A 16,606-nucleotide genomic window follows, 5' to 3' on the forward strand; every position below is an offset into this window, starting at 1 on the left:
CCTGCAAGGACGGATCCAGGGGACCTTTCCAAGCAATCACAGTTGTGGAGAGATTTGTTCATAAAGATTTGTTCATTACAAGAATCAACAATCACAAGCTCTGAAAATCCCAGACTCTGTGCGCTGCCTCTTTTGTTACCCATATTAAATATATTTTCCCCTCTTATTCCCCTGGTTTTGACTCAGAAAACATTATGAGCTATTTTCAATAGCTACTGCCAAGTGAATGCTTCACCAGCTTTGTGCTTCCAGAGGACAGTCCATGGGTTTGGACGTGTCTGACTGAGCTGGTCCACACAATTCCCCTCGAGGGATGCAGCAGGAGCTGTCCCTGTCTCCAGTGAGGCTCTGAGCTCCTGAGAACTGCACGTGGAGATAAAGGTGCTGCCCAGGAGTTCCTGAAGGAGCAGTGAGGAGATGATGGAATCTCCAGAGCCTCTGGAGACCAAATGGCCCCACAGGTTATTGCTGGTGAAATGCAGGAGTGGGGAAGCAGCAGCTCAGCTGCAGAGAAGGAAATGCTGCGGCTTGGCCTTGAGCTGAACAAGGAAAAGGCAACAGCACAAAGCCCCTGTCTGCCACCTCCACTGTCATTTGGAGAAGGAAATTCAATAATGACTCCAGAGGAAATGGATCATCTTTCCTCCCAGTGCTTTCCTTCAAAAGAAGGACCATTCCTCACTTGTTGGCCATCAACTCCACAGTGGTACCCTGAATTTATAAGACACACTTTATTCCCCACACAAACATCTCATGAGCAGCACATGTCTGGATGTGGACTTTGTCCACAGCTGGTTCCACAAAGTTCAGTCCACAGATTAACAACTGGATAATTTCATTTTAATGCTCAGCATTTCCTATTATCATTCTCCCTTCCTATGGCCAACACCCAGTGAATGGATATTATTTCCCAACTGACTAAACTTTCTCACCCATAATGTGGGAAGCACAATAATTATTTGATCTGTGGATATTTTATCACAGCTTTTAAACAATAACAGGCACTACTCATCTCCTTAGTGAAGCAGGGCCCTCTTCAAACTCCTTGCACCGTAATTGAGCTCAAGAAAATGCAGGTATTTATCCAGCAGACAGCAGAGAAGGCCTGATGTTTTAAGGAGCTTTTCATGCATGTAAAGGACAAGAGGATAGAAATTGAGAGAGCACTGAGGCCATGAAGGGATACTGCCCGTGTGCCCTCTGCCAGGTGCAGCAGCAGTGCTCAGACAGGAGCTGCTCCTCACACTGCTCTCTCCAGCACTGTCCTGTCCTTTTCCCAGCATATCCATGGAGTCAAAGAAAAAATGAGATTAAGGAAAGCAGCTGTGAGGCTGAGGAGGGAAATGGATAGTTCCACCAGCCTGGTGGAAGTGCTGTGTGGCAGCAGGACAAAGCAGATCCGTGCACAAAAATGGAGATTTATCTGCCACAGAGGCTGAGAGGAGCCCTAGCTTTGTGGGGGACAGGAATGCTGCTCCTGCTCCTGGTTATCCAGGGACACATGAGAGAATTAGAACGAGAGGAATGAAGAAATCATTAGGATACAGCTCTGTTCACAGGTTGGCTCTGTTCGTTTGGTGCTGTTCATTATCCTGCCCGTGGCTCAGCCAGGGTGACCACAGGCTGCTCTGCACTGGCCAGTTCTGAATGTCAAACAAGATTATTTCTTGTAGTTAAATCAGGCAAGAGCAAGAAAATAAAACCCCCAAAAAAGACTCTCAAAACCTTATCAGTGGGGAAAGGCCAAAGAAAAGGAGCTGTTTAATCTAGAAAGGCCATAACTAAAAAGGAATGTGCTGTTGGTATTCCAGTATGTGAAAGCTGCTCCTGGTGATCAATTATTCTCCATTTTGACTGTGGCTTAGCTTAATTTACCACAAGGGAGATCAGGATTAGAAACTTGGGAAAAAAATGTTTCTATCTAGAAGAGTAGTTAAACCATAGAGCAGAAAAAATAGGGAAGGCTTGGGATGGCATTCCTGGGGGATTTTCAAAAGAAGGTTAGACAAACATCCATCAGAGATGATCTGAGTGTGCTTAATCCTGCAGAGGGAATGGCTGCTCTCCTGGGGTCCTGGGTGGTGTGAGAGGAGGTGGCAGATGGAGCAGGGCTGGGGGCAGGTGGGATGAGCAGGACCTGGGGCAGTGTGGGGATGGCAGCAGTGGCACAGACCTGCAGCCCCTGCACAGCACCCAGCCCGCCTGCCTGGCTCTGAAGGAAATTGATGCATCTGGGTCATTTGCACTTATTTGTCTAAATATGATCTTTTTTTACCCTACAGCTTCTACGATTTCCTTCTCTTCCCCTCGCTGAGGTTAATTAAGCTCTTCTGAATAATGCTCTGCAGTCTGTTCACGTAATCTGTACTAAGGATTCACATGGAAAAGATGAAGCCAAAAAAAGTGGTTTGACGGGAGCACAAAGCAAAGTTGTGACACATTACATAAATTACATAACCCCCAGCTCTGCTCTCGGGGCTGGGCTGGGCTTTGTGGCCACGCTCAGGGCTGGCCTTGCCTTGGGCTACCCCCTCTGCTGCCACCCCCAGCACTGTCCCCTCCTGGAAGGGGGAAGGTGACCTTAGGTAGGTGTGCTTGGAAGGAAAGAAACCTCCTTTGTGGCCATCACTGGGAAAGCAAGGCTGAGCTTTACTGGAAAAGCTGGCAGCTGGGATGGGCTCCCATAAGGAATTCTGCTCCTGCTGTAGTGGATTTGGACACCTGCAGGAAGGATTGCACCTGTAAATCACTGTTCAGTAGCTCTTTGACTCCTACTTGCCTTTTGAACTGCTTCTCCTGCTCTTTAGTTTTCATCTCTAACTTTTTTCTGCCCCACTAGTCCAGAGCACAGCTCCATGTGCCCGGCACTGCCTGTGGGACAGGAAAGGTCCAACCCTGCCCCAGGACACTCAAAGGGAAAAAGAACAATAATGACAAGTAGGGCAATCTGCAGCCACCAGTGCAAAATGGCATCACGACCAGAAGCCATTCAGGGGTTCCAGCAGCACAGGGCACCCGAGGAGGAGATGAGCTCCTGAGAGGATCCAGCCTGGTCCCAGACCTCCATCCCAGTGTGCAGCATTCCAGGAGTTTCACACTCCTGCTATTAACCCCTGAGTGTGCGGTGTCCAGGGGTGCATGGGGAGGCCTCAAGCCAGGGTTTGGATTTAGGATGGTGCCTTTTCTCAGGAGCTGTGCTTTGCTCTGTGCTGGGTCACACTCGGCCTCTCATGCGTAAAACAAATCATCCGTGAAACACAAATGGAGGAAGAGCCATTTCCAGCTGTGAGTCATTAGATCCCTCTGAGGAGCTGACAGGACAGGAGATGCCAGCCACACAATAATCCATTACACGTTCCTCACTGCATATGTAGGTTATTGGTGCTCCCCTTCATCAAACCCTGCACGTTCCAGTGCCAAAGGAGCTTCAAAATGACTCAGGGAGGAATGATGTGCTCTGAGGGCATGGATGCAGCCAGGGCCCGTAAGGGCAGCTCCTGGGGCTCCAGGTGAAATGACATTTCTCCCTCAGCCCTTCCCCATCTCTACCATGGAATAAGGACAGTTATTTATTGTACAGATAAATGGGGAGCTTTAAGTAATGGGTGAGAGACACACTGAGGGCTCTGATGGTGGATCTTGACCAGCTCAAAGCCGTGTGGGAACAGCTCAGCACTTCCCATGCCTTGCACAGAGCCAGCAGAGCCAAGGGAGGCAGAGGAGGCCTGTGGGCAGCACAGCACTGCCCCTCCAGCCCTGACAGGCACAGGGAGGAGGAGGAAGAGGAACAGGCAACAGGGTGGCTCTTCAGTGGGGATCCTCACTCCATCCCCACCAGCTCTGCAGAACATCAGCAGTGCCCCGGAGCCACGAGGGACACGCCTGTCCTGGGCCAGGGGAGGGCACTGCCCTGCTCTGCCCAGGGCTGGGGCGGCCTCACCTCCAGTGCCGGGGCAGCTTTGGGCACAACAATATAAAAAAGACATTTAGCCACTGGAGAGCATCCAAAGGAGGCCATGAGGATGGGGAAGGCTCTGAAGGGGCCTGGAGGAGCAGCTGAGGGCATTTGGTTTGTTCAGCTGGAGGAGACTGAGGGGAGACCTCAGTGAGGTCTTTGACATCCTCACGAGAGAGAGCAGGGGGCAGCTCCAATCTCTGCTCCCTGTGAGCAGGGACAGCACCCAGGGAAGGGCTGGAGTGGCCCAGGGCAGGCTTAGATTGGATTTCAGGAAAGTTCTTCCCCCAGAGGGTGCTGGCACTGCCCAAGCTCCCAGGGATGGGCACAGCCCCAAGGCTGCCACAGCTCCAGGGGAGTTTGGACAGCGCTGCCAGGGGTGCCCAGGGTGGGACTGGTGGGGGTCTGGGCAGGGATGGAAAGCAGCAACCCCTGCAGGTCACCTCAGCAGAGATGAGGTGTTCCCAGTGCCCAGGGGAGAACAGCCAGCCAAGGATGGACACTGACACAGCCCAGGCCAGCCTGCCCTGGTGAGCAGCTGCTGTGGAACAGTGGTGACCAGGGAACAGTTGGTGCTGGAATTAGGCAAAGACTAAGCCAGGGCTCACAATAACTGCACCCAAACACCAGCTCATGGTCTGGGAAAGGCAGAGCTTTGGAAGAGGCCAGGTTGCCTTTTGCACTGAGCTGTGGGTGGGTCTCACCCCTCTGTGATTTCCCACTGGCCTGGGCACAGACTTGCAGAGCAGAGGAGCAGAGTTTTCCAACATACTCCTGAAATTTGTCCTGATTTTCTTGCTTGCCTGTTCTGTCTCTTCCCTCTGCCCAACCTGCCATGAGCAATGCAAGCATGGCACTCTGCCACTTTGCCATGTCTTTGGGTATCTTTAGTCATGAGGGCTTTCAACGTTCTTTGACTTTTTAAAAAAAGATTCCGAGCCTACATTTTTAAAGTCTAATTTACCTTAAAGAGACCCTTTGACAAAAGCAGCCTGGCCTGCTTTTCATGAGCACCAAGGGGCCAGTTTTCTGTAGCACTTGTACATTTAATTTAACCCTGCAGTGGGCTGAGTGTTCAGATGGAGCAGTGACAGTGACAAATGGCAGAGCTCAGTGAAGCACCACACTGGGCCTCTCCTCGGTCCAATTGAGACCCTAAAGCTCAATGAACCCTTTGGAGTGTTTTTGTCCTAAATATTTTTGATATCAGAAAATAAATCTAAGCCCTGCTGAGAGTTTGGATGGCAGAGCCTGTGAGCTTTGCTCTGAGCCCTCGGACACAGCAGCTGTGGCTGAGGGAAATGGGGTGTGCCCAGCCCAGCAGGAATGAGCTGAAGAATGGATCCTCTCAGGGACAGGGGATGTCCCAACTCCCCCAAAGCCCCTCAGCCACCCCTCCCAGCCCAAACTCGCCAGAGTGTCCCTGGGGGAGGCGCGGTGCCGGCGCTCTCAGTTTATGTAACTCCTCCTGCACAAGGACAGCTGTGCTGGGGAGGTCGGCAGATCCCTGCCAAATTATTCAGCACTGTCTGTCTCCTGAGCTGGGGAAGAGACGTTTGATTCATCCTGCAGAGTGGGATCTGAGAGGGGAGGGCTGGAGCTGAGGGTGTCTGTGTGGAAATGCTATTTTCATTCCACGGGTTCAGTGGAACAGCGCTGGCATCCTGATGCCTTGCTCCACCCTGAGCCAAATCCCCTTGGCTGCACAGCAGCCAGGCCAGGGCGAGTGCCTTCCTGAAGGACTGATAACAGGAGGAGAAGGCAAACCCTTTGTGGGCCTGGTATTTTTGGGCCTTAGAGATTTCAGCCTGCTGGTAGCTGCTAGCTCCTAACCCTTGTGCAGCCACATCACTGCTCAGCTGGCCTCTCCAGAGGGGCTTCACATGGTGCTGATGAAAGGCCACAGCAGCAGGGGCAAGTTTTCAGCTCTGGAGCTTTGTCTGTGGGCCAAATTTACACCCACTGCAATTCCAGGAGCAGCACGTGAGGCACAGAGTGTTTTGCAGAGCATCCTGCAAATGTGTATGGTCACAGGAGGCTAAACCTGATCCCTGCCCAGACAATCACACAGATGGTGGAGGACTCCAAATTCAGCCCTTTCTGGATTTTGGCACTCTTCCTGCTGGCTCCTCCAGTCCCTCTGCATCCTGCTCTTCCCTCCTGCTGCCCCCAGGCAGTGGAGGGGCAGCAGGTCCCAGGTCAGCAGGAGCCCCCTGTGACACAAGGCCAGGCCCTGTGACACTGCCATGAGCCCCCTGTGACACTGCCCAGGGCACATCACCTGCACAGCCCTGCAAAGGCTCATTCCAGGCTCTGGGACCATTCACAGCAGTGTTTCCTTCCCTGGAGCACCCCTGGGTGAAAGCTGCAGTGCTGTCTCATAATTGGTTTTAATCTATACCCTGTTAATTGCTGGACTTGCTGGCCAAGGGACTGATGGAGCATCCAAATTCCCTTCCATGCTCTGTGGTCCCACAGAAACCTCTTGCCTGCAGACAGCACCAGCTGGGCAAGAGCACAGGGGTCAGTGGGGCTGGGGAAACACAGGTCTCCAAAACTTTCATTTCACACTCTGTGACTGAGCCACTGTGCTCTCTTTGGTCATCCCTATGCCCACCCCATAGAGCCAGGGAATATCCTGACTTGGAAGGGACCCACAAGGATCATCAGAGTCCAACTCCTGGCCCTGCACAGGACACCCCAGGAATCTCCCCAGCTCCAGCAGCAGGCTCTGCCTGTCAGGGCAGCACCGAGTCTCTCCTGAGCTGCTGAAACCCAGCCTGACCCATTTCCCCACCCGCTGCAGGCTGGGCCCAGGCCTGACCCAAAATGTGGCATTTGTGGAGATCTGTGTCACTGGGAGAAAAGAGAAGAGCTGGGAGGTGCTGATGAAGTCAAAAACCCACTTAAAGTAGTAAGAACTGTCCCAGGGCTGCTGTGTGCTTGCAAACAAGATTTTTGGCTGGTCCCACAGGCCCTCTTGAGCCTGTAATAAAATCAGGGTTGTTGTTTTGGTGCAGGGATCTCCTTGTGTTTCCAACAGAAGTTACATGGGAGCCAGACCTTCTTCCACTGAAAGGAGTCAGAAATGTCTCTTTTATCTTCCCATTTGGAAACCTGGACTGCAATGGAGTCTGACAGGATTGTTTTATTTACTCCATCTCCTGTAGCACCGCTATTTCTGGCTGCCTGTCTGGCTGCTGCTATTAAACTGGTCTCATTTTGCTTCCCATCCAACCTGCTTTGCTCAGGCAGCTCAAGGGAAGACAGCAACAGCAATGAACCACAAGCTGGAGCTTGCATTGCCTCCTGATTACAAGAGACACATAAAAAGCACAAATGAAAACTAAATGTGTTTCATGCAGTCACTGATCTTTCTGCGCTGTCAGAACACACCAAACTCCGCGCCCCATCGGGGGCTGCTCAGCTATTGGTGAGAAAAAAGGGGAATTCAGAGCAGCAGCTCTGTTAACCCTTCCTGCTTTGGACTGTCATTCCCAGCCTCGTGCCACAGCGGCCTGGAGCCCATTGGGGGAATTCAAATTATTACCCAGAACAGAAAAAAGAAGATCCTCATCTGCTAAGAACCCCGAGCATCCCCAAAGTGATCATAATTAATGCTGTGTGTCACAGGCCTGGATGCTAAGTACCATGATTTGCAAATCTAAAGCATCTCCGTGTCAAACTCTCTCAAGTTCAGGGTGCTAAGGAAAGTGGACCCTGTGCCTTTAAGGCAACATCTTCTAGTGTTACCATCATCCAGGATTGCCTTCATTTCTTGGTAATTATGGCCAGCATCCCAGAACAGGCATTTTTCTCCTGATTATACACATATGGCAAGGCACACCGAGGCACTGCTGCTTCCTGCCCAGCCTCTTCCCTTCTGCCTTCCCAAATTCTGCAGTTCTGAATTAGGGTACCCAACCATCTCTTTGGAAAAGGAACCGCTTTGTCCTCATGCCCACAGCAGTGTCCCAGCCTGTGGTTCAGGAAACACGGACAGGAATTCACTGGGAGAGTTTCACATTGAGCCAACAGCTGAAAGTTACCTGGCTTTGCAAGGAAAACCTGGATCCTGAGCTCTCCCAGTGGCTCTGGATCAGGAACTGCAGCATCCAAACTGGTTTCAGTTTGTTAAACCCTGAAATAGTTGACAAGGCAAACTCCTCACAGCCTGGCACCAGGCAAGAATTCAGTGCTGATGTGAGGAAGTGACCTGTACTGTCTCTGGTGGCAAAATCTAAGCCAAAGGGACTTATCTGTAAAGCTTGGAAACGATTTTTGTGAAAATTATCATGCACAAGTTGCTCTGCAAGGTGTTTGCCAGCAGGGAGAGGTGCCTGCCATGGTGTCAGCTTCTCCACTTGCTGCAGCCCTTGGAAATCTCAGTGCAGCTTTCCTGCTTGGAAGAAAGACTCCAGTACACCCACAGTGGTGGAAATCAAATCTGCCAAGCACATTCGAGAGCAGCCCTGGGTAATCACTCATTTCCCAGCCCAGGTCTCTGCCTGAAGGTGGAGTGGTCATGGAAATGCAGCCAGGAATTCCCAGTCTTGCAGGTGTAAAAAGCAGGCAACAACGAGGTGATAATGTCAGGAACAATCCCTGAGAGTTACTCCCCGTCACAGAAATGCCTTGGCCAGGTGTCCAAAAAAAAAAAAAAAAGGGCCCTGCAATCTTGGAACACTTTCAGACACCAAGAGAAGGGGGTGGCAAAGCCTCTGGAGAGCAGGACACGAGCAGAGCAGATGGGGTTTGTCTGGAGATGTGTCACCTTCTGTGAAAGCAGGTAGCTGGACACTGGAAATACCTGCACAGCCAACAGCACTCCTTACTCAGGGAACACAGCATGGGCCAGCAGGAAAAACCCTCATCTCCCATGAACTGTGAGCAGGAACATGCAGGGTGAGCCCACAGGGGAACAAATCTTGGAGACAGCAGAGCTTGCAGGGAATGCCAACAGCAGAATTGTCACAGAGCTCTGTGACAGTTTGATATCAAACTGTCCCACCAGGAACTCTGTATCACCCTCCCCAACCAGGGGATGCATCTGAATTACCAGGGGATGCAAACAGGTCAGGAAGAAGAGGATGTGCAGGTAACTGCAGTGAAGATCTGCAGGAGTGAAGGATGCTGTCTGAAATAAGTGTTTGCCTTCTAAAGCCACTTGGAATATCTCCCATGCTTTCATCAAACTGAAGCCTCTGTGGCATATTTAAATATGGAATTAGCTCCTTATTTCTATTAAAATCTCTTTGGGCCAACAAAGAGATAAAAATCAACCATAATAATTTTAACAAAAGTATTTTCATATAGACTGTGTCATGATGAGGGATGTATCATACCTATTAGTTTATTACACCTGCAGAAAACCCACAAATGCAGATTTTCTGAAGATTCACTGAGATGTGCCATCCTAAGTGGTTCCAAAGCTGCTGTTCTCAGGGGTGTGTGTATTATATTCCATCCCTCAGTTTTAGGGGGTAAGGAAGGCTGGCCCAGCTTCCCAAACCTCGAGGTAAATGGTGCCCTAAGGGGCCCCAGCTCTGAAGCAGAGCTGATCCTGCCTCTTGGCACCTGTCAGGGAGGTCAAGACAGCACAGACTAAAAGCCACTCACATTTATTTTATATATGGGATGGTGGTCCCAAAATGTGAGCTAACACTCCTCTGAATTTCAGATTTGGACACTCATTCTGAATAAAGGAAAGCTGACCAGGGTGGATCAGCTGGAACCTCATCTCCCCTCCTACCCCAAAGCCAAAAAGCAGCAGCTGCAGTTTGATGCTGGAACAGAGACACAGAGGGAGAACCTGCAGAGGGGTCTGAACCCTGTGCCCACGGGGTCACCAGAGGGGCTGCCACCCTCTGCCCTGCCACCCCAGGCCTGGGGGACACACACTGTGCCACGAGGCCTTGCCACACCATGACACGGAGCCAGGGGCCCTGCCAGGAAGGGCACAATCCACAAGAAGATTTTCATGCAGGCACCTCTGGTGCAGCACCTCCACACCTCCTAAAACGCCTTTTTCCTGCAGAAGGGAGCAGGACAGTGTGACTCTGACACTGTCTGAACTCTGATGGAACCCGCTGTGAACTGCTGACCACTCTCCACTTGTGCTGATGGCCAGGAAATTCCAGCCCTGATTTTCCCAGAGTTAAGGGAATGCTCAGTACCCCTCTGGACCAGACCCAGTGCAAGCCAGACTGGATGCTGCCTCCTGAATTGGAAATCCAGGGTCACAATCAAAGAGGAGGAGGTCAGCATTAAGAGGAAACAAGCTGCAGACTCACTGCAGCTCCCACTGCTGCTCCGTGCCTGTTCCTGTACAGGGCTGGGCGAGGACGGACAGGCACAACAAGGAGGAGGGGAAAGCAAGCAGAGGCATTCCAGAAGGCAGGATCTCAGTGAGCCATGACTCAGGAGAAGCCAGTGCCACCCACTGCAGTGCCCGGGCCGCAGAGGGGGCAGTGATGCCGCGCTGAGTCAGGAGCCACCCACGTCCCACCCACGCCCTGCCCGTGGCGGCAGGGCCTCCTCGGGGGGTGCCAGGCTCAGCCTGTCTGAGCCCAGCACCTGGGACAGGACACAGCCTGTGCTGTCCCAGGGACACCCCCTGCAGTTCTGTGTGGCTGCAGGGAGTGACAGCAAACCCTGCGCTGTCACAGCCATGACTGAGGAGCTCTGTCCCCTGCTGTCACACAGCCGTGGTGACAGTGACCTGGGGTCACCTCAGTGGGACACAGGGGTACCAGAGCTGCTGCTGGACACAGTTTATGCTGCTGTTCACACCCAGCACACCAGCAGCAGCATCCTGCACTGCCCTCCCACCTTCTCCATGGTTCCAGGGCAGGGAGGGGCCCTGCAAAACCCAGCACGGCAGAGACAGGAGGATGAGGCTCAAACAGCCTCTCCCCAAGCGCCAGCACAGACACCCAGCACAGCCTGGCTGCTGCTCATCACCATCTCAATGCAGCAATTGGGCTGTCAGCCCCAGTGCCAGCTTTTGTAGTTCATACAGGAATTGCAGGGCTATCTAATCCCAAATCATGCACTGCAGCCAAAACCTAAAACGAGAAGGGAGGCAACGAGCCAAACCAGGGACACATGAGATGAAAGCATGAAAAGAGCAAGTGGAGGCTGGATTTGCTATGAGCACAGAAATCCCTCTCTCACAGTGTGCTCCCCACCCTGAGCATGCAGGCTGCCCTTCCTCAGGGCTCTCCACATCCTCCTCTGCACGTGTAGCCAACAGCCACCGTGCCCTGAAAACCACTTTGGACTGGCAAGCCTGCCCACAGCACGCCCTTAGCTGTGTCCTTACCTTCTTGCAGAGAACCATCTGGTGATCAAAGAGAAAGAAAACTCGCTGCTGGTTCCGTCCGTAAGGCTGGTAAATCCAGGACATCTCTCCCGTGTAGATCAGCTCCGAGCTGCGGTCCAAGATATCGTCTCCCTGCAGGGCACAGGGAACGAGGCTGAGTCAACTGCACTCATGAGTTTGTCAGGGAGAAGCAGTGATTTAGCAAGATTTTGGCCCTTCTGCAGCTCTCAAAGCCACCCCATCTGATTTCAGACCAGAAACTGGGACTGGGGGATAATTCTGAAGAAAGGGGAATAAATGAAGGAGGTGGGGGATGCTTGAAACATGGTCACTGCAGCTCACACTGCAATGGGGAAGAGCTGCCCCAGACACTGTCCCCACTCCCCCCTCCAGGTACCCCCAGACCCTTGGATCTTGCTGTAGGTGCTGGTGGCATTAGGAAAACAAATCCCCGCCCCAGAGTCACTTTGAATTCAGGGCACCAAATTCCCTGCACACCCTCCCTTTAAAACAGCATCTCAAAGCAGTTCCCCTCCTGAAATCTCCAGCCAGCTCCAAAAGCCTGGGACACACTGGGGTGTCAGTTCCCCATCTCTGAGGCTGCCAGAGCTCAGCCCTCTGGACTGCTGCCTCTCCTCTCACTCACCCAGGCACTGCCAGCCCCTTCTCCCGTAGCTCATTAGAGCTGCAGCTCCAAAATGCTGTCAGGACCACCCCGGCTGGCCAGGCCTCCCTGCTGGCAGCCAGAGCGCCCTCACCCTTCCCTGCCTCCGGCTAACGCTTGTTTTCCTCTCCCGAGTTTTTTTTAAGGATTCATGAGCAGATGGTCTTGAAAACACAGCGCTCTCTCTCCCACTCTCTGAGAGAACAAATGCAGTCACCCTCCACTAATTGGAATGAGCTGGACTTTTTAAAAAGTTAATTAAATCTATTTATTAAAAATGGGTGAATTCACCACCACCTGCCCTGTGGGCATCTCGGCGGAGCACCGCAGAAGGAGGCAGGATGGGGATGGCTCCAGCTGAAAGGTAAGGAGCAGTTCTCAGGAGCAGCTCTCAGGAGCAGCTCTCAGGAGCAGCTCTCAGGAGCAGGATTCAGGAGCAAGACAGAGAAGAGCTTTTTTATTTTTTTCCTTATTGGCTGTGAACTACTGCAGTTCTGGCTTTGATGCCAAGCTGGAACCAATATCTGGGACGAGAGCATCCCAAAAATCCCAGCGAACAGCTTGTCAAGGTTCAGCCAGCTATGGGGGGCATCGAGCTAGACACACTCTGCTGGTGCTGCTCACACTTGCAGGTGCCAAGACAGCCAGGAGTCGCCCCCACTGCTGGTTCCAAGGTGAGGATTTCAAGGTGCTGCTCAGGTGAATGTGTAATTAACCTCTCAGCATTGATTGGGAGTGCCCGCCCGTGTCCCCGGGCCGTGTGATAACAGCAGCTTCATGAAGTCACTGCAGCATCAACACTTCCAAATCGCCTTAGCCAGGGCTTTATCCACCTCCCTGCCTCATCCTGTGCCTGTGCTGTCCCAGGGGCTAATGAGGGGCGACTTCCCAGGCACACAGACGGCACTGCCCAAAGGGATGGGCTGGCATCACCCAGTGCCCCAGCAGGGCCCCACTGCAGCCTGGCCAGAGCCCGGGGACCCAGGGCTGCTGCCACAGCTCAGGGGGACACGACCCCAGAACAAGAGGCCTCTGGAGAAAATACAGAAGCTCCAAAAATTGTGAGCCTTCCTGGCTACACAGGAGCTTACATGAAGAAGATTCCCACAAGCCTATGGACGGGAGCTTTAGGAGAGGGGGCGAGCTTAGGAGAGGCTGCCTGCTAAAAATAGAAAGCCAGCTTTGTCTTTTACTCCTGTGGTAGCATCTGAAGCCTGAGGACACACAGAGGGCTCTGTAAACACTTCTACTTGATTAGCTGAATCCAAACTGTGTAGTCCCTGCAAGCAATATAACCCAAAAACATCCAGATCCGAAATGATGGGATTTGTATTGCATTTCTTATGTGGGGAAAACAGTTTCTACATCCAGTCTATAGGCTAGAAATAGCTGATTTCCCACTTGGGGTGAGCAAATTGGGAAACAGAGGTTGCAGAGTTTGGGACTGGCACGTGGCTGGCCCAGAGCAGCGTGTCCATGGTCCTGCCCTGCTCCTCCAGCCTGGGCTGCTGTGCCAACTCCCACTGCAGAGCCTCAGGGCAGAACCTCTGAACCTCCAAAGGCTTTTCTCGTCCTGACACTGTTATAACTCTCTGAAGAGCACAAATTATCCTCTCCTGGTCCCCACTGAGGGCTCAGGGGGCAGTTGCAGGGTGGGGGGCAAAGAGGGACATTGGATTTTGAGCTCCATGGCCACCACAGCTCCCCCAGCACGCCTCGACCCCTGCTCCAGGCAGACTTCCCCAAATGCCTGTCCCAGTCCCACGCCTCCAAATCTGTACAGAACCAGGAAAAAAATTTCCTTTTTCTTCTCCAGTTTTTTTCCAACTCCCACAGAGGCTGGATCATCTGTATCCTTCTAAGTTAAGACAAACCCTGCTGAAAAAGGAAGAAGCTGAACTTTTAGTTGCTTTGAACTAAACTGGCAGACGTTCAGGAGAGCACAGCAGCAGAGTGGCCAAGAGAAGCCCCTGACTCCTGACACCTTTTCCAGCCTGAATTTTGTCCCATAAGCCTCCAAAAAAAACCCTCAGCCCTCCCCAGAGGCATCCAGGGTTTTCAGTGCACATCCTGCAGCACCCAGAGGAAAAGCTGACTGCTCTCCTCCTCACAGCCCCAGCCTCCGTGTGCAGTAATGGGAGCAGAAGGTCACCCAGATCTGGCTGGGTGTCAGCTCCCTCGAGCCCTGCAGTGACACACTGAGTCCCCAGGCCACTCCTGGCTGTGACAGCACAGGGTCAGCTCTGCTGCTGCTGTCTGCAAGGATGTGGATCCCAGCTCCAGTGCTGCTGCAGTGACCACCAGGCTCTGGAAAGGGCAGCTGGGAGGAACCAGAGGGGTTTTAGGGTGTCATGAAATAAATGATGTGGGGAGCACCAGGGGATCAGTGCAGGGCTGGCACTGAGAGCTGCTCCCCTCCCCTGGGCTCAGGAACACTCAGAGCCCACCCCAGCTGCCCCCTGCCCCCAGCCCACCCCGGCACAGCCCTCTGCTGTCCCTGCCGGGCACCAGGAGGGGATTTTGTGCCCTTTGAGCCAGCAGGGCTCTCTCGTGCCTGACACCGCTGTTCTGCAATTAGAGACTGACAGGCTGATTAGCACCCGGGGCTACACTGAGATCACAAAAAGGAACGCCACAGAAATGTTGTCTTCTTCAACAGGCTCGGGTTTGATACCTTCTGTTGCTGGGGGGAGGAAAAAAAGGAAGAAGGAGAAAAAAGAAGGCTCCATTTCAGTCCCTGCCGTGGTTTTTTTCCCAGGAGGATTTCTCAGCAGGCTGTCCTCACTTTGGTGCTTACAGGCAGCTTCCTTTCGTGGCACTCTTGGATTCAGTAATGCAGAATCAGGCTGAGGCCAGTGATTAGAGATTACATAATTAAGGGCAGCAAGTCTTGATTTAAAGGACCCATAAATAACGGAAATAAGAGGAAATTTAAAAGGACAATGCTCATTAAATTTCTCAAATATATGTATTTCCTCCTTCATGGAAATTTAATACTCTTGGAAGCTGCCATAGTGGTACCCCGTGGGAATCTTTGGTAGAAATATCTAAATATCTACACAAACCAAAGTAATCTGTTTAAATAGCAAGTTCAATCTGATGGGCAAGGCTCTGTCCTGTGCCAAACATCCTCCTGTTGGATCAGAGACCTCCAGAGATCTCCTCCCAGGAAATGAGAGCCACAAAACCTCCCTCCTGTAAGGAACAAACTGGGCTGAAAGGAAGGAAAGTGTTGCTGGAGGGCTGGAGAGGGAGCCTGAACTGCTGCAGCGATTTCTGCTTCATTTTGTTTTGATGTGGTTCAAGAGCTGTGTGAAAAGGCATAAAATTGAGCAATTCCAGGTGTGCTGAAGCACAGACCTGTTTTCCACCTCCACATCATCCGTACAGGGCACTTGGGGAGGCTGTGCTGAGTCCTGCCCATGGGAACAGAACCCAGATCCTGCCCAGGAGCAGAGCCCAGCGAGCTGGGCACGCTGGCACGGTGGCACAGGTGGCACAGGTGGCACAGGTGGCACAGGTGGCACAGGGTTCCACGGGCTCACAGGATCCATGAGGGGCAGGAGAGAGGGACCAGGAACAGAGGGGAAGGCAGGGATGTGCCTCTGAGCAGTGTAAATCCAGCCCTGCCCACGCTGGGGCTGGCAGGGACTCAGGAATGATGCTGAGCTTTGTGGAAATCTCTTTTAATCCTGCTCTGTGGTGGGGGGAGCTATTCCCACCCAGCTTTGAGGGCTGGAGCTCCCTCAGAGGGCAAGAGCAGGGAAGGGAGAGAGCAGCACAGGCTGCCCAGGATGGGCTCTGGCTGCCCCCTCTGGGGCCAGCTCTGTGTGCTGGTTTGCTCTGCTGCCTCTGAATGTCCCTGGTTTGATCTGAGGGCGTTCCACTCCCAGCAAGGGGACGATGGAATGGAGCTGGAACATCAGGGAACACTTCAGAACTGAACGGCACTGAAAGGGCTCGGTGGGAGGTGGTGGAAGCCCCAAACACTGAGGCAATACCAGCTCAAAGCACAACAGGCCCTGATGTGGGCAGCACCTCTCTGGCTCCGTTTATACGCAGGGAATTCAGGTTACAAAATACAGAAATGAGTCACAGGTGGCAACAGACCAAGGCAGGCTCCTCGGTCAAACCCACACTGCCACGAATTCCACAGGCACTCATCTCACAGAGACTGGGATTATTCCTCATTTACAGCAGCCAGTGAAGGCAGAATCTTCCCTTAACATTCTGCTCAGTCATTACTTGTCTCAAGATGCCAAAGCTGCCAATAATTCCTTAAGACTTCAGGCCTGGCTGTCCCTCATGCCAGGCCACCCTTTCCTGATCCCACTGGCAATTTAAATAATCAGATCCTGCTTGCAAAATTTCTTGGGGAAAACCTCTGGCTTTGGTTAACTCAAGGATATTTGCAGTTTTCAAATACTCACCCTGAAATTCACCACCATGGGACCATGCATGGGATAAATTTTTATCCCTTGGAGAGATAAAAATGATTCCTATAACATGGGATTCAGTAAAACCCCTCTGCTTAAAACAGCTTGGACACACCTTTACTTTTCCTATTTGTTTTAGGATCAGCATTCCCAACAACACCTCCCCTTGCAAGAAAATGTACACACATTTTATAGATGAGAACATTTCAAATATTCCCTAAGTGTTT

General features: G+C 52.2%; 1 protein-coding gene across 4 annotated transcripts in view; it reads right to left on the reverse strand.

Annotated features, from left to right (window-relative positions):
- Nucleotides 1-16,606, reverse strand: part of ARHGEF9 (Cdc42 guanine nucleotide exchange factor 9) — a 192,449-nt gene that overhangs the window by 16,544 nt on the left and 159,299 nt on the right. For all 4 annotated transcript variants that reach the window (XM_063416581.1, XM_063416580.1, XM_063416583.1 and 1 more), the window contains one exon: nt 11,280-11,411. In XM_063416581.1, coding sequence (XP_063272651.1) covers nt 11,280-11,411 — 132 coding nt within the window. The remainder of the gene's footprint in view (nt 1-11,279; nt 11,412-16,606) is intronic.

This window comes from Prinia subflava, chromosome 20 (genome assembly GCF_021018805.1).
Source record: "Prinia subflava isolate CZ2003 ecotype Zambia chromosome 20, Cam_Psub_1.2, whole genome shotgun sequence".
NCBI lineage: Eukaryota > Metazoa > Chordata > Aves > Passeriformes > Cisticolidae > Prinia > Prinia subflava.